A 19280-nucleotide genomic window follows, 5' to 3' on the forward strand; every position below is an offset into this window, starting at 1 on the left:
GATTTCTTTAGTTGTTTATGTGATGTACTGAAATATAATTATAAGCACTTCATATGTTTCAAAGGCTTTTATTGACAATTACATGAGATCTATACAAGGAGTCAGTATTTGAAATGTTGGCCCTTCTTTTTCAGGACCTCTGCAATTCGACTGGGCATGCTCTCAATCAACTTCTGAGCCAAATCCTGACTGATAGTAACCCATTCTTTCATAATCACATCTTTGAGTTTCTCAGAATTAGTTGGTTTTTGTTTGTCCATCCGCCTCTTGAGGAATGACCACAAGTTCTCAATGGGATTAAGATCTGGGGAGTTTCCAGGCCATGGACCCAAAATTTTAACGTTTTGGTCCCCAGGCCACTTAGTTATCACTTTTGCCTTATGACACGGTGCTCCATCATGCTGGAAAATGCATTGTTCTTCACCAAACTGTTGTTGGATTGTTAAGAGAAGTTGCTGTTGGAGGGTGTTTTGGTACCATTCTTTATTCATGGCTGAGTTTTTTGGCAAAAGGGCCAACTCCCTCGGATGAGAAGCAACACCACACATCAATGGTGGCAGGTGTAAGCACATCTGTACGCACAGTGAGGCAAAGACTTTTGGAAGATGGCCTGGTGTCAAGATGGGCAGCAAAGAAGCCACTTCTCTCCCCAAAAAACATCAGGGACAGATTGATCTTCAGCAGAAAGTATGGTGAATGGACTGCTGAGGACTAGGGCAAAGTCATATTCTCTGATGAAGCCCCTTTCCGATTGTTTGGGGCATCTGGAAAAAGGCTTGTCAGGAGAAGAAAAGGTGAGTGCTACCATCAGTCCTGTGTCATGCCAACAGTAAAGCTTCTCATCCAAGGGAGTGGGCTCACTCACAATTTTGCCCAAAAACTCAGCCATGAATAAAGAATGGTACCAAAACACCCTCCAACAGCAACTTCTTCCAACAATCCAACAACAGTTTGGTGAAGAACAATGCATTCTTCAGCACGATGGAGCACCGTGTCATAAGGCAAAAGTGATGATTAAGTGGCTCGGGACCAAAACATTAAAATTTGGGGTCCATGGCCTGGAAACTCCCCAGATCTTAATCCCATTGAGAACTTGTGGTCATTCCTCAAGAGGCGGGTGGACAAACAAAAACCAACTAATTCTGAGAAACTCAAAGACGTGATTATGAAAGAATGGGTTGCTATCAGTCAGGATTTGGCCCAGAAGTTGATTGAGAGCATGCCCAGTCGAATTGCAGAGGTCCTGAAAAAGAAGGGCCAACACTGCAAATACTGACTCTTTCAATAAAAATCTCATGTAATTGTCAATAAAAGCCTTTGAAACATATGAAGTGCTTATAATTATATTTCAGTACATCGCATAAACAACTGAAACAAAGATCTAAAAGCAGTTTAGCAGAAAACTTTGTGAAAACTAATATTTTTGACAGTCTCTAAACTTTTGGCCAAGAGTGTGTATATATGTATATATATAGAGATATAGATATAGATATAGATATATAGATATATATATGTTTTTTTGCACGTTCACTATTATGTGATTATGTTCTAGTCAAATATATCATTGTGACACATGGTATGTTGCTCCTGTACATGCACCTTATGACCCATGTGATACTCTTGTGTGGGCTTTATTAGCCCTTACTGGAGAGATAATGTCCTTGCCTTATTATATTGTTGTTTTTTGTTGCTCTGGTTGGTATGGGCCTTTGGTCCTTGTTATGTTTTTAATTGTTTTTAAAGGTTTAATTACTTCTAATGGCTATGAATAAACTTTTGTACTATTTTGAATACAATTATACTGGATTGGTCTAAATAATTTCTTTGGATGATTTATGATATGACAGTGGTGCTTTTTCAAAGGGGAATACCTCCTGCATACATGATTGTTTGAACTTATTTTCCCTAGCACACTGTACATAGCCATAAAATCTTTTCTAAGTGGTTACTACTTGTTCAGATAGAACAAAAAAATTGTACTTTTATTATTTTTTTAAAAGGGAAGTTGGCCTTTAGGGTAGAAAGCGTACATTTAGTATAGCGGAGGTATACTACATTATAATCGCCACTGTTGAAAGGATTTTTTTTGTTATGTGCACCAGAGATATGTCTAGATGGATTACAATAAGTTTGCCAAAAAATAAAGAAAACGGCTTTACTGCTCAGGCCAAACTTCCTAGTTGTAAATAAGATGGATATGTCCTAGTTTTTTTGTGTAACCATGGGGCACTTTGATTCTAAATATTTCAAAGACCCTGAGGCCCAGATTGGCCCACTACAGCTTGCGCTGGCACACAGATACATGCAGACACAACAACACTTCTAGAAATGCCAGAGGTGCTCTTGTGTCTGAATGTATCTCTGGGCTCGCGTGAGCTGTTCTGAGTTGCTTTGCCTCAAGCAGCTCTGATTTAATAAAATGTGAAAATCTCTTGTGGCCTACACATAGCCTAAGAATGAATGAATAGTGGTATGACTTCAATAAAATTATTGTCCACTGGGCTTATGATATTCTGGTCACATATATAAATGTGAGTTAGTAATCCTTTGTAGAATAAGGCTGTTCCCATTGTGGCACTGAAGTTCTACAGAATCCCACTACAGCAGCTGATATGAATGGAGCTGTTACTAGTTACCTGTGCCACATGCTGTTTCTTGCAGCTATGATGTTCAAATAGAATTTCAGCATACTTACATTCTGTGAGGGAGGAATTACAAAAAGTACTGTAATAATAATGCTATTGAAAAAGATCCAATAATGTACTGTCCAGTGCTGAAATATTACATTGCAACAAAGTTTCATACAGGAAATAACAGGGTATTTTTAAGTTAATACTAGCTATAGTCAGGTTTGCCGTGATTTGGTCTAATTCAAATTCATCAGATTAACTCCAAACTCCAGTGAATATGTGTTAGAATACATTCTGATTGATTGCATTAAAGTTTATAGCTGGCCATTTTTTGGCAATCTCATTCAAGTTAACTGCAAAGCCCTAGATTCTAGGGCCTAGAACATACTATTGGCACCAAAAACGCTAGTGAGGTCTGAGCAACCTGAGCACATTCCTCAAGAGAAAGCATTTGGAACAATGACATAACCTATTTTTTTCTGTGTATTGACGATTTTGGTAGTAAAATACATTTTTAAATGTGTCGGGAGAAATTAAATTGTGGTGGATTTTGGTTCATCAATTATATTTTTGACTTCCCCCTTAACATACATGGTGATGATAACATGCATAAGGGGCTTTGCTATAACCTGCTAAAGTTGATGCAACATTTGGCATAATTATGCAAAATTACAAATGGATTACACAAAATCAATTGAATTTCCAAATAGTAATTACATAATTGTGAAAATGTGTGTGAAATTTCACGTAATAAGCAGATTACGATTATCACTTTCATTGACCACTTGATTTCAAGGTTTAGTGTTACTTTTCATAGTTACCCTCCCCATTGTCTCTCAATAAATATACGCAGCAGCATTTATAATATTGAATACAGACCAACTCCTACTCCTACTTTCTCTGCTTATTAATTGGGCTAAACATAGAAAAGTCTACCCAAAAGCTCTTTGTGTAATGCAAGCTGATGAACTGTGTGATTTAGAAGTTGAACCTGAATGTGCACATATCAGAGAATTAACTAACTGTGATCTACTGGTATCAAGTGGCTTTGTTCATCGTGCCATATCACTGGGTACAGTTAAGAAAGAACATTTAAACCCGCACCAGACTTTTTGGGTCTATTAGAAAGCTTCCTATTGTATTCTCAGAGGAAAGATCATAGATCAAAAATATGTTCTGGGAAGAATTTTCTTAGATTGGATACCTATTTTTTCATTTTTATTCAGCCTCTCCTTTTTTGCACTGGAGTATTAATATCGTTTGTATTTTGCAATGTTGTGTGATTTTTTTTTTGTAATGCTTCAGATGGTACATATGTCATTACTTAACATACTTATTTGATAATTATGTACATGAATCCATATCAAACAGACAGGGCTCTTCCTAATCAAAATAGCACAAATTGACAACAATGAATATTCCCTATTTCCCCAGTCTCATCTTTAGGGCCATTAGTGAGACTAAAACACAGCTCGCTCACAACCCCAGCTTTTACTTATTGCAGCAATGCAATCCCTGAGTTGTTTGTCTAATGATATAGGAGCACAATCGTGGCATCACCTGCCAGTCCTGAGGGCATTGTTTCTAACAAGATTTCCTTCATTTGAAAGAACTAGCTGATGAATGAATAATATGGTTTGACATTTTAATTTAAATACAAGAAAACACTTGAACAAAATATCCATATCTCTCTTGTCAAATCATATTTTTACCTCTCTTTGATGTGTTTTACTTAAAAGGAACCTGAGGTGAGAGACATATGGAAGCTGCCATATGTATTTCCTTTTACACAAACCTAGTTGCCTGGCAGTCCTACTGATCTTTATGGTCTGTGATATCGGGAGTCATGCATCTGAAATGAACATGCAGCTAATCTTGTCAGATCTTTGTCAGAAACATCTGATCTGTATGCTAATTCAGGGTCTACGGTTAAAAGCAAAGCAATGTGGATTGTTTAAAAGGAAATAAATATGGTAGCCTCCATATGTCTTCCACCTTGAGTTTCCTTTAGGGGATGTTACTTGAATTTCTATGTAAAATCCCTCTCTTTGTACTATGATCACTAAAGCGATGGAGCTATTAAGTAAACTTTGAGTAACAAAAATTGCAAGCTGCCTCAAACTAATGATATAAAGTTTTTGCAATACAAAATGCTTCACAGTCAGCACTTTAAGTCACTGGAAAAATGTGAGTGGGAGACTGCTTTTTCAGATGTCAAGAAACAATTATGTTTCTGATTGGATATTGATCAAATATGAATTCGAGAGGACATAGACACGGAACGATGCCCAGAATTTCGAACTATATTTTCCACCTTGTCTGATCTGCTTCTGATCAATTGATTTGGACATTGATTTTGGGTTTGGGATTGGTTGCTTTCAGTCAGTGGGCTGTATATTGTTTTGACTGATCTTATTATTTGCTCGATTGCCAGTAGGATCTTGATTGAAAATTACATGGTGTGAACCAGGAATAACACTTGCCTGTGGCAAAACTGTAATATTATTATGCTGTTTCTTGTACAGTTTGATGTGTATAAAATGTATTATGTTTGTTTTATGTTCTGTGTAATTAACCGCTTCTGGACCGCATTTGTGGAAATCTACGCCCTGCAGGTGGCGGCGCGGCTCTCACAGGATGTAGATTTGTCCATCTCCACCATGCGTTACCACCGATCTCGCCACTCTGCACCTGACCCTATTCACTCGTCCTCTATAAGACGGCAGAGCTCTGTGAGCATGTCAGGAGCCACTTTCATTGGCTCCTGACCACGTGATCACTGTGAGTCAGTCACATTGGCTTATATTGATAGACATTGTTAGGAGCCAATGAAAGCGGCTTCTGGCTGGCTGACAGCGCTCTGCCATCATAGAAAGGTGCTTGTGGTTTTGGGAGAGCTTCATGACCGGCAAGAGTGACGGGTATGTGTGGCCATTTTCTGGTACCAGTGGTCTCTGGTCCTTAAGCGGCCAGAGACTACTGGTACACAAAGGGTTAAGTTCTGTTGTTGATGTTGTCTATAGCCATGTTTACTTGACCTAGCTAGGTTTGTTAGAATCTTCTGTAAAACAATATTCTGTGGTAAGACCTGGGAGATCTAGGATTCTCTGGAAATATCTTTGTGAGTACTATAATAATGGGAATGTCAGTTGTATTCAGTAATATTTGTGCTCAATTTGTTGAAATGCTGATCTGCTGTATTTTCTGAGATTGAGTTTTACTACTACCTGAGGTGGAGTATTTCTACTGCTTAAACTGGGATAAATGAGTCATCATTCTACTGTCAGTCTGCTCCTGGTGTATGGACCCTCATCATGTCACACTGCGAATTGTAAAAATCTAGTCAGGACCACCATAGAAATATTCCACACCTTATATAGACTGTCATCACCTTTAGGGACCCATTGTGCGCATGGTACCCTCCCACATAACTATTGAGCAACTCCTAACGTCTAGTAACTGTGTATTTGTTTATTTAAAGTGGATAGACACACATTGATGGTTGCTCAATCTCTTCTACCGCATTATAAAGCAGTAATTTTCATGACACACATTAATTACTTGGATTGTATTACATACACTATGAAGAATAAATAACTTGTTCAAGATACTAGTGAGTGTGTGGAACCTTATTTATGCATTGCAGTGGCTACTGCTCTCCTTAGCTGCCCACATATAGTACACATACAGTATTAATTCCGCTACACCGAGGCTGGGTATAAAACTTTGCTTCAACTTTATTTGCACATCAGTAGACACATACAAAGGCTGACGCGTATCGGAGCTCCAAAAGGCTCCTTAATCATAGGCTATGATTAAGGAGCCTTTTGGAGCTCCGATACGCGTCAGCCTTTGTATGTGTCTACTGATGTGCAAATAAAGTTGAAGCAAAGTTTTATACCCAGCTTCGGTGTAGCGGAATGCTCTTTTCCTGGGTACATGTTCTGAGAGCCTGACTTCTGCTCCCTTGGCTTGTGCAGCGGTGGTGTCAGCGTTTCCTCCATCCTTGTTGCTACATATTAATTCATTTATTCAATCACTTGCCCCGCATAAGAGTTTCTACTTTACCCGTAAAGTAGGTTGTTTTGGGACACGGCACTCAGCAGCGAGTGCTGAAACTAGGCACCCCGTAGCAGCAATGATATGCTGCGCTGGGCACGTAAGGGTAATTGGGGGCTCCAGCAGTTGCTGGACCTTGAATTAAATCCTTACCGAGTTGTGACAACTCAGAGGGGGAATAGTATTTAAAGCCGCCGGGAGTTTTGCGGCAGCAGGTAGAGCCGTCATTTGGCTCTCCCGGCACCCAGCTCACCGGTGACGAATACATATGGATGCTTTACCCCACCCCCCTCAAACATCACACCCCCATCACTATGGTGGCCCCAGCGCTAGTATCATAACTTTGGTCTCTATTTTATGAGATCCATAGTTAAATACAAATTAATTAATGTTTGCTGGGTAAAACTACACAACATTTAATTAACTGTCCTTCTTGTGTATTTTTAGGACACCATGACATCTTGGTATACAACTGTTTTATTTATGGGATTTTCCTGCTGCCTTTTCCTGCTGATTCAAGGCAGACCAGCCAAAGAAGAGTTTGGTATTAAATCGTTTCCATCATTTGTCAGATTACGACACAAGGTAACATATGAAATATATATTTCTATATATACACGTAACTGGGAAATCTACTAAATGTTCTGTTGACACTACAATATTACCATGAACGGGGTTCAGTGAGCAAGTTTTGAAACATGTGTCCACAAGTATGATGACAGTACTTTCTGGTGGAATTTTGTGCTTTAAAATAAGAAAGACATTTCAAAGGCTCGGGTTAACAAGGAGAAGCTATCAATTAGTAACCGTTCCTCACTTTTTTTTTCATATGCATTGTGTATGATAATTTCCAGGAAACAACACACATATGCAGGCAGATTTTTTTGACCTAATGACAATTACACAGGGTTTGATCCATGTAAGTGTTTTATACATGATCTCAGTTTGAAGTGTCTAATTAAAATAAATTAATGGCAATTAAAAAAAATAGTGTTATCTAAATAACATGGAATAAAAGTTTCTTTGTAGGTCCTCTTTCTGTTGCTAAAATAGCTGTGACCCAACAAGGCATGGACTCCATGAGACCTTTGAAGGTGCCCCACGCTATCTGGTACCAACATATATCCTGTAAGCGCTGTGCCGTAAAGGAATTCCATTGCCATAAAGGGCTGTACATTGTGTGCAGCAATCTTTCAGTAGGACATACGAGTCAAAGTAAAATCTAAATTAACTAAAAGAAAACTTGATTCATCAGATCACTGCTCCATGAGCTTACGTGTCAGAGGTAAAATTGGAACCAAAATGGGCTTGCTGCTACTCAGACCCGTTTGCAATTAGATCAAATTCAAAGCACTGTGTTTTCTACTTCTGGCACCATTCTATTACTTGTATCATTAAATGTTTCACCAATTTGTGTTATAGTAGCTCTTCTGTGGGTAGACAAGACAGGCTAGCCTTGGCTCTCCAAGCGAATCTGTAAGCATTGGGTTCCATTCACTGTCTCTCTTGTTCATCAGTAGTCCCTAAATGGACCACTTTTGTTAGGTACTTACAACTGCTTAGCAGGGACACCCCGTATGAGCTTTTATTTTGAAGATGTTCAGTTTTCCACTCACGAAGATGTGTACCTGCTCAAAACTGGTCAGATCTATTTCCTTGCCCATTTTTTACTGTTTCCAAAATTTAACATTCAAAAACAGACTGTTCATCCACAACCTAATATATATAGTTTACCTCTTCACAGATAACATTTTAATCTGTAGCACCATGCACTTGATTGGGTAATAGAGCACTGGCCTTGTCTGGTACTGATCACTACAGAAAATACCAGTAGGTGGCCCAGTATTTTTGAATTAAATAGAACTGTTCTCATATGTACAAAAAGGAAAAACCGAGAGCCCAATATAGTGTAGTATGTATTGGAATTGAGTGGAAAATGAGCGTAAGTAATATTTATACTCACAAACCAGGGTTTCCGCTCAGGCAACCACTAAAGATGCAGGTGGGGAGACTAAGGCCTGTCCCCACTCAGGGCTAAGATGTTGCTCTCTGTAGTTCAGGAAGAAAAGGGGGGTATATCCCGGGGGTGGACACTAATATCGCAGAAGGTGAACAGAGGCACCAAAAGGATAACATTTGCTACAATTGTTAAAATCGCTGAGGAGGCAGTGGTGGACTTACCTCCCCGCGCAGACATACAGCTGTCAATTTTTATCAAAATTAGTTTATTTACATACTCCAAAGTGTACAACAACGCGTTTCGCAGGTTTATTCCTGTTTCCTCAGGCAATAATAAGGAGTATCACACAGCACGTAGTCAGGTGTATGTCTCAGAAAGATTAGCAGCAGTCCAGTCCTGCAGCTATCATCTAGGTGCCATTTAAGTGACATTCATAATGAAGCCATTGGACTACTTTTATAGCCATAGTGGAAAGTTTTCATAAATAAACATACCCTTTTATTGACTGCCTCATGCTCTACAAAGCCACTGATTAGCCAAAGCATGTTGTCCAGTCAATGGCTTTGCTGTGAAGGAGATCCAATTAAGGGCTGTATTTTCCTCTGAATACCCAACTTTGGAACAAGAACATGTATTAAGTGCCCTTTTGGCTACTCCCAAAATGGTGGCTAGACAGTGAGACAATGCTTTGATACTTCTGAAAAAAAAGGCCTCTGGCTACCTCATTCTCAGCAAAGCTACTGACTTGCCAGATCATCCTAACTAATCAGTAGCTTATCATTTATTGAGGCAGCCAATTATAATCTTCGTTTTCCTCTGAAGCACTTGGTTAAATGTGGACATATTTAAGCAGCAAGGCTAACTAACACAAAGGAATTTTCCCCTTTCCCTCAATTGACTGCATTAAATCAATGTTCCAACAATATTATTCATCACAGGCAAAGAAAAACGTGGGCACCAGTAAAATGCACACCTCTGTGTTTAATGATGCATTGCAGCAAACATTCCAGCAGATTTGACAGTAAAAGGCAATACTTCACCCCATCCAGGTGCACCCAGCATAGAGACCCCTCGGTCAACAATTGTTTCACATCAGAGATGCATCATCAAGGACCCTTAGTGATCTTGGCAGCGTGGGATGGAGCTCCGCGCCAACAGGACAGCGCTTCCCTTTAAAGAACTTCCGGGTGCGCTCACATGATCCCGCCGGCCAATCAGATTCGCCTGTACGCATGACGCAGCTGCATGCGGAAAAAATTACACATGCGCGTAAGGCATATGCGGGCCAGCTGCCTCCCACGGCTGAACGTCGCATTCCATGCATCCATTCATCCGCGTGGGATACATTATGCTGCTAAACCCTGGCAAAAAACCTATTGCCTCCTTGTACAGGGTTACTGATCGACCAGAGGGAACAATGACCAGGCGACCCATGCATCAAACCTGGAAGATTCATCTAGATAGGAGACACGGTAACTCATACATGTAAATAATCACAAGAACCAGTAATAAAGAGTGAGAAAAGGTCACCAAATTGTAAGGCTTGGTGGTGTATTCTCCACAGTCAGCATGCAACGCATGAGCTGGCGTGGAGGAGGTACACACACTAGCACCAGGAAACAGGCTATCCCTAGTATAGTGGAGGGGAGGACTGACTCCAATAGGAGATTGTGGCGCACAGAGCCGGTGCAGATCTGACAGCCACAAACAATGCTTTCGTTATAACGTCTCAGCTCAAAGTAGCGCTGAGCGCACAAACCAGAACTGAGGAGATCAGGACAGGTAGACAGAATGAACACTTGCTAGCTAGCGGCTACTTAGCGACAGCAAGCGTCCAAAACCAGACAGACTGGAATGAGGCAGCCAATGCGTTGCGGCGATGGCGTGCCTCACAAAGACAGGACAGGATAGTCAGGAAATAGCAGGATTGAGATAGATGAACGTAACACAGATAAATATACAATAAGTATGTTTTCCTAGCGTATTACAATTACAGCTATCAATGAAACTATTTGTAAGGTCTGACTAACATATGTATATATCGGCAATGAACCGATATATGACATAAGCAGGAACGCTGACTAGGACTGGAGTAATACAGGGAACAGGACTCAGAAGGATTCGCTATCTCTTCGCAGAGATGAACGCAATCCACAAACAGTAACAGAACAGGATTCAGAAGGATTCGTTATCTCTTCGCAGAGATGAACGCAATCCACAAACAGGACCAGGAACAGGATAACTAGCTCAGCACGGGTGTTCACGGTACGCGCAAACTACCAAAACGTGCTGGAAAACTGACTAACTGAACACAGGAAATAAACAGTTCGTGTACGTATATATCAGCGACACTGATGTATCAACGTAACACGAATACAAGGAAAATAATAAACATGCTGGTATGCATATATATTGGCAATGAACCAATATATGATGCAAAACCAGCAAATTATCTTTAGAACAAGAAACACGATCGGGGGCTGAAGCGACAGCAAGACGGGCTTAACTGAAGCTATGAAAACCCAAGGAAACCCTGCAGGAAGCAGATCTTTATACTGAGGTCATCCAATGGGAGCAGACATGCAGATTCCCACACAGGTGAATGATAATCAGTCACAAGCTGACAGCAGGGAAAGACAAACAAAGCTATGCAGTTTGCATGGAAATAGATCAGAACTGCCTGAGCTGCAGCACTACTACTTCCAGCAACAGCTGCTGCAGCAGCGATCATCACAGTACCCCCGCCCTTAAAAGCGGATTCCAGACGCTTTTCAAAACTGAAATTCCCAACAAAACAGTCCGACTGATAATTCATGATGACCGGGACAGCCCGGCAAGACCGAATTCCAGAATCAGTCCCCACAAGACTGGACCCATCAGAACCAGAACCTACAGAACCATGCCCATCAGTACTACAAGCCCCAATGTTACACCCATCAGAACCATGATTTCCAGAAGAAAGCCCTCCGAAATTCCCTGAGCGATACCCACCGCCTTCCAGGAACCGTTCAGAAACGCCAAAGCCTTTGCAATGCCCACCGGTACTGTCTTTACCAACACAAAACCCACTGTTGAACCAGTCCAAGGCACCAGGACAAGTTTTCTCAGAGACCTCCCAGAACACCTTGAAGCTCCAAAGAGATCCCCATAGGTCAGAATGCCCCTTAGGCTCACATGGAGAACTATCAAGAACCCCTATGGAACCTAGGGCAATTCCCGAGTCAGGGCCACAAGGACAAACATCAATATCAGGGCTTTCAGGGACCAGAACCCTCTCTGGGCATGCAGGCAGACTGGCAACATCAGAACGTGTTCCCACTAAGGAAGCATCAGAGCACGCTAACACCTTAGACACACTTGGGCATTCTGGCACACAAAGAACATCTGGGCACACCGGCACAAGAGAAACCTCTGGGCATGTCAAGGAACTGTGAGCCTCAGGGTCAGCCAAGACAGGACCAAAACCAGGACTGGCCAAAAAAAAATCATCATGACTAAACTTCGCAACTACTGGACTTTTACACGAGAATGCTGGATCAGACTTAGATGTCGCTGATTCCAGCAAAGTCAGTAACAAATCAGATTCAGGGGCACTAACAAGACAGGACAAATCTTCTGATGTATGCACTGAACCAGATAAGGACTCCACAACTACCTCTGGACTGGACAGAGACTCATTTAATACACTGGATTGGAGCTCATGAGGCGCTGCATAACAAGTCAGTATTGCAGCAGCCCCCACTGGACTAGGCAAAACTGAGGAATTCCCTGGACAGGAAGGGGACTCTGGAACCTCTGCCACAGCGGCCAGAGAACCAGAATCTTTCAGGATACAGGGCTGGGTTTCAGGAACACTCATCAGACCGGACTGAAATTCTGAGATTTCTATTATTTTGACCAGAGAATCAGAATTATCCATGTTACAGGGCAAGACTTCTGAAACATTCAGAGGACAGGGCTGGAGTTCCTCGGCTGTTACAACACTGGAGAGGGACTCAACATTGGTTAAATCAGACTGTGTACAGGGCAAGGTATCTAACACAATTGCTGACGAGGACAATATTTCAATGGCTTCTGCTTTGCTGGGCAGAAATTCACCAAGTTTTATTAGAGCAGACTGTAATTCCAAAACAGCTGCTAGACAAGTGAATATTACTGCAACACCAACTGAGGTAAGCAGTGCCTCAGACCCTTCTGCTAGAGGGTTTGAAATATCCAAAGTACTGGGTGAAGCATAAGACTCTGCGACCACAGCTTCACTGGACAGGATCACTGAACAGTCCATATTGCAGGGCAAAACCATGGAAGCACCTGCTGGACAGCATAATGATTCTGTGACCTGAGTTTCATTTGAGAGATCTACTGCACAATTCATGGTACAGGGCAAATTTACTGGAAGATTTTCTGAACAAGGTAATAATTCTGCGATTTCAGGTTCACATAGCAGATGCTCTGAGCTATTCATGAAACTAGAGCGAGGTGTAGAAACAGGAAGATCAAGACACAATGTTTGCGCATCTGAATCACCATTCATTTGTAAAATTGGAAAATTCAGATGCTGGGGTTCTGAGGTCTCTAGACAGGATTGCTGGGACTCGGAAACTGATGTAGTGCATCTATTGGCATCTGCTGGATCAGACAGGAGTTGAACTTTATTAACACAGGTAATTTCTGCAGAAGTGTTTGCAGAGACAGGCAAGATTTTTCTGGTGTCTGTTTCACTGAACAAAGAGTCATGAGTACTGGCTAGGCTGGACTCGGAAGTCAGCAGGACCTCTGGATTCTCTGCTGAGAAATTTGCGCAGGGCAAGGTTAAGAATGTATCAGTGGCTTCTGTTTTACTGGTAAGTAACACTGAGTTATCCATGGTACAGGGTGGAATTGCAGGAACTTCAATTTCACGCAAAAAGAGCTCCGAATCACCTGCTGAATCAGCCAAAGGTGCTGAAGCAGGCGGGTCAGAACGCCAAATTTGCGAATTCGGAGTCACATAAAAATCATCCAACATCAGTTCCCACACATCAATCAATGGAGCCACAAAGTCATACCCACACACACCAGTTTTTATTAGGTTATAGGCAGACTTAATGCATGCATTCAATACTAATTCACTTTTTGCACTGTAAAATTGACAAAATGAACTTGAATCATTCTTCCATTCATTGACCAGAGCTTCCATCTCTCCTTTCTCAAATGGAGGATTCCAAGCATACTTAACAGGCAGATCATGGTTTGCAGATATGATTGTAGCAGGGACATATATTGGGTTAATTAGCAGGTGATTGGCAGATTCCTTATTCCTAAGAATCTCCAATACCTGTAGCAAGTGCTGAACTGTAGTGTATGCAAACTTTCCTTGCTTCACAAATAAGTTGATTTGTTCAATACTCTGTAATATCTCCTCATAATCATACTCAGATAATTCTTTTAAACAAAAATCTTTATTTTCCCTAGCCAGTGATGAAAGTTCATTAATAGTTTCATAAGTCCATTTAACTCCCCTGAAAGACAATTGCATTTCATTATCTGTTAATGGCAGAATCTCATTATAGGTCTCAGTCGCTAAGGATAACGACTCTGCAGATTTCTTAGAACGTTTGCGTTTTGCCTTAGACCCTGCTGTTTTCCCTGCTGTTTTTGGTGATTTATTCAAGGCTGCAGGAAAATTATCAGTAACACTTTCTGCTTGCTGAACATTTTTGCAAGCAATTGAAGGAGTAGCTGATTGGCCTGCTGCCAGGAGTTCATTAAGAGGAAAAGGCAATGGATCTATGCGCAACCAGTTATGGATCACAAACGCTAGAAATTCCAGCGGTCTCTCTTTCAAATCGGAATGATTGAGAACATCAAATGCCCACTGGAATAATTCCCCTTTAAACAAAATATAACTTAGTTGGAGTGCCCAGGTTGAAACAGGAGTCACTTGGAGATCAGGATTGGCCAGGAACCTGGCACATTCAGAGAAAAACTCATTTTCTGTTTCAGAGCTAAGTTCTTCAAATTTCTTAAAGGAACAGGAACCATAATTAACAGTGTCATACTTTCTGGGAATCCCCCCCACAATGGGGATTGGTAATGGGGTTTTCATAATGTAAGGCTTGGTGGTGTATTCTCCACAGTCAGCATGCAACACATGAGCTGGCGTGGAGGAGGTACACACACTAGCACCAGGAAACAGGCTATCCCTAGTATAGTGGAGGGGAGGACTGACTCCAATAGGAGATTGTGGCGCACAGAGCCGGTGCAGATCTGACAGCCACAAACAATGCTTTCGTTATAACGTCTCAGCGCAAAGTAGCGCTGAGCGCAAAAACCAGAACTGAGGAGATCAGGACAGGTAGACAGAATGAACGCTTGCTAGCTAGCGGCTACTTAGCGACAGCAAGCGTCCAAAACCAGACAGACTGGAATGAGGCAGCCAATGCGTTGCGGGGATGGCGTGCCTCACAAAGACAGGACAGGATAGTCAGGAAATAGCAGGATTGAGATAGATGAACGTAACACAGATAAATATACAATAAGTATGTTTTCCTAGCGTATTACAATTACAGCTATCAATGAAACTATTTGTAAGGTCTGACTAACATATGTATATATCGGCAATGAACCGATATATGACATAAGCAGGAACGCTGACTAGGACTGGAGTAATACAGGGAACAGGACTCAGAAGGATTTGCTATCTCTTCGCAGAGATGAACGCAATCCACAAACAGTAACAGAACAGGATTCAGAAGGATTCGTTATCTCTTCGCAGCGATGAACGCAATCCACAAACAGGACCAGGAACAGGATAACTAGCTCAGCACGGGTGTTCACGGTACGCGCAAACTACCAAAACGTGCTGGAAAACTGACTAACTGAACACAGGAAATAAACAGTTCGTGTACGTATATATCAGCGACACTGATGTATCAACGTAACACGAATACAAGGAAAATAATAAACGTGCTGGTATGCATATATATTGGCAATGAACCAATATATGATGCAAAACCAGCAAAGTATCTTTAGAACAAGAAACACGATCGGGGGCTGAAGCGACAGCAAGACGGGCTTAACTGAAGCTATGAAAACCCAAGGAAACCCTGCAGGAAGCAGATCTTTATACTGAGGTCATCCAATGGGAGCAGACATGCAGATTCCCACACAGGTGAATGATAATCAGTCACAAGCTGACAGCAGGGAAAGACAGACAAAGCTATGCAGTTTGCATGGAAATAGATCAGAACGGCCTGAGCTGCAGCACTACTACTTCCAGCAACAGCTGCTGCAGCAGCGATCATCACACAAATATAATGAAACAAGAAGGACAGCGCCAAAGATTCAGCCCCAGAGGGAGATCTGTCAAGAAGATCTGTATTCAAAATAACTAAATTATTCACATTCCCCTCCCACTTAAATAGCCCCTCCTATACATAAACCCTACCCCAAAAATTCCCTTACAGCAAATTTATAGATATGAATCTAGTATTTACATTAGGAGCAAAGAACCTGTATTATCATATATTTACCTTTCAAGGAACACAGCAAGGTCCTTTTTGTCATTAAAACCTAATGGACCCATGGCCTCGGTTTTAGAAATAAGATATGCTTCTCGCTGCAACAATATTCTCTCACGGTCCCCTCCCCATTTGGGATTCTGGACATGCACTAAACCTACCATCCTCAGTAGTGAAGGGTTGCTGTTGTGCGCCGTACTCAAATGCTCGACCAGCCTAGGCACTCCTCCTTCACCTTTTCTTATAGACCTGATGTGTTCCACGAGTCTTTCACGCATAGGATGCGTGGTTTCACCGATATAATATCGGAGACAGGGACAGAAGAGCACATAAACGTCAAATGCGGTTCTACATGTAATTAAGTGTTTGATCTGGACATCCAGATGTCATAACCTAACATTTGCTACTCTCAGCATGTGGCTGCATGTGGGACAAAAACCACATGGGAAACTTCCCACAATTCTCCTACTATTTAGCCAATTGTCATGATGCTGCTGAATCTGCTCGCTTTGGGTAACCACAGAACCCAGGGTGAACCCCTTTCTGTAAGCTATAGTGGGTGCCTTAAGCACCTTATCTCCTAATCCTGTATCATGTTCTAAGATGGACCAATTTTTAGAAATAATTTCCTTAATTTTTCCTGACATAGGCGTGTAATCAAACACAAAGACCAAATTATCCTTGTCCCTTACTCTCTCTTCTGGGGATTCTCCGTCCTCCGCCCATCCCAACAACTGGTTCCTATCCTGCTCTCTTACTCTCTCCAAAGCCCTATCAAGGACTGCAGCATCATAACCTCGTTCGACAAATCTTTGGTACATCTCACCTGACTGTAACTCAAAGTCCTGTTCATTGGTATTATTCCTTTTTAGCCTCAAGAACTAGCCATATAGGATGGCTTTTACATGGTGGGGATGGTAACTGTCGTTATGCAGCACCGAATTTGTCGCTGTGCTCTTCCTTTACCCCTTAGTTATTAGGGTATCCCCCTGTACTTCCAGTGTTAAGTCAAGAAAAGCGACCCGATCACCTCCCCATTCACCTGTGAACTGCATATTCAAGACACTATCATCCAGGTACTGCATAAAACGGTCAAACCTGTCCCTGGTGGACGCCCAAATGACAAGCAAATCATCCACATACCTCGACCATGTTCTCAGATCATATCTATAGGGATTTCTTTCCCCATAGATATACTCTGCTTCCCATTTCGCCAAAAACAAATTTGCGAAAGTTGGAGCTGTTCCAACAATGATATCAAGCTGACGTTTTGTCGGTCCATAGAGACGGTCTGGGTTCCTGTGGTCACTTAAATACTCATTACCTCATATCACTGATTGAAAGAGAAAAATAATTGCTATAGTATAATGGGGAGGGGGGCAGTCACTACATTTCATTTGGAATGAATTTTACAAATACCTTGTTGTATAACTTATAAATATGGATGAAAGTGTCAAACAGTCATATAAAGACTACATACTTACTGTACTATATTCCTAAATAGACATTAATGAGCAAAAATATTAAAAGTGAGTTTATTTTTACAGTAAACATGTGATATAAATGTGTTTAAGAAGTTAAAGGCATGTACAGGTATAATGAGTTCTAATACTTTCCTTTTTTGTGGTTTATAAACTTTTGAATTCATGGTTTAAATCTCTTACTCTGAATCTGGTAAATGAAAGTGGAAGTGTGTGTTATCCTTGAATTAGGTTCCTTAGTGAGTGTAATAACGATTGTTTGGTCCTTTGACATTCAGCAGCATGAGTTGTTTCAGAACTGCAGCCAATGCAAAGAATTTACAAAGCATAAATTAAGAGGTTGCAATAGGTCTTTAAGAAATCCAGAACAACTCTTTTTCAGAGGGAGATTATTAATTGCTGCTAACACAGGGCTTCGCACGTGAAAAGTATTCATTCTTGCTGTTTTTTGGCAACCAGAGATATTCTTTGTTTCATTTTCAAGCCAACACTGTTAAACTGAAAGTTGGAAGTGATACAAATATTTCAGGAGAAGTAATAATCATCCCAACATACAGTGGGTGTGAAAGGCAGACTCAGACATTAGTGATGTTTAAAAAATCTAAAGTTTACAAGCTACAAAGAAAATAAAAAAAGTAATAGAAAAAAACAAACTCCTATCAGCTATGTAATATATTATTTCAGTGTTATGTAACTTACATCTTCAGGTTAATCACTTCTCTCCCAGAACCACTTGTCATGTGACTGCAGAACACCAGCAACTGCTTGTTTAGCAGCATTAACAGGAAGTCCCCCCTCAATTTCTGCAACCCACAGGTGAGGGGGTGCGATGCTACTTCAACAAAGATATTGAAAGCCTTATAAAAAGATATAATAATTGCTTAAAAGATCATCGCTCATAGCCAAATGTGCTCTGTACATGTGCACAATCTCAATGTCCTTGTGCATGTGCAGGGGACACCCAGCCACGGGTGTGTGATCAAGAACACCACCTGCACACTACTGCCTGACTCGCTAACCCTGAAGTAGTGGGTGTTTAGGTGAGAACGGAGTGGGACAAAGGAGAATGGGGGGGCATGAGGACTGCTTCCTACATATGTCTGCTCCCCCCATTTTTAAAATATTTGTCATCTCTGGTATCTTTTAGTTAAAATGCCAGCTGTGTTCTTTTACAGTCCAAAAATTTGTTTTAGGGCAAGTCTTAACTTGTCACAGACACATGCTATTACAATCTACATTCTGTTTGCAGCCTCTTGTCTCTGAGGTTCTGAGCCTTAGGGGGCTTAAAGTGTACCAGAGACGGAGTGATAGAAAAAATGTATACATACCCTGGGCTTCCTCCAGCCCCCTCTGGCCTGATTGTTTCCACGCCGCCATTCTCCACCTTCTGAAACCTCAGTGACGGGTCCCGCAAGTTCGGCCATTCGTGGCCAGTCAGCGCATGCTCAGTGTGGCTGCCCATGTTCCCTCATCTTGCTCCTGTCGCTGGGAGCATTCTGCACCTGCGCAGTAGTACTGCACAGACACAGAATGCTCCCAGGTACGGGAGCGCAACGGGAGAAGTACGTGCTGTTGGGCCGCGGATGTGCAGTAAGCCCTGACTGTCCAAACTTACAGGACCCGTTACCAAGGACCCAGAAGACAAAGG

At 41.5% G+C, this 19280-nt stretch overlaps 1 protein-coding gene across 2 annotated transcripts in view; it reads left to right on the top strand.

Annotated features, from left to right (window-relative positions):
- Positions 1–19280, top strand: part of FSTL5 (follistatin like 5) — a 913616-nt gene that overhangs the window by 165417 nt on the left and 728919 nt on the right. For both annotated transcript variants that reach the window (XM_068278842.1, XM_068278843.1), the window contains exon 2: positions 7137–7274. In XM_068278842.1, the coding sequence (XP_068134943.1) occupies positions 7143–7274 (132 nt within the window). In that variant the 5' untranslated portion in view covers positions 7137–7142. The remainder of the gene's footprint in view (positions 1–7136; positions 7275–19280) is intronic.

The sequence above is a fragment of the Hyperolius riggenbachi genome, chromosome 1 (assembly GCF_040937935.1).
Source record: "Hyperolius riggenbachi isolate aHypRig1 chromosome 1, aHypRig1.pri, whole genome shotgun sequence".
Lineage (NCBI taxonomy): Eukaryota > Metazoa > Chordata > Amphibia > Anura > Hyperoliidae > Hyperolius > Hyperolius riggenbachi.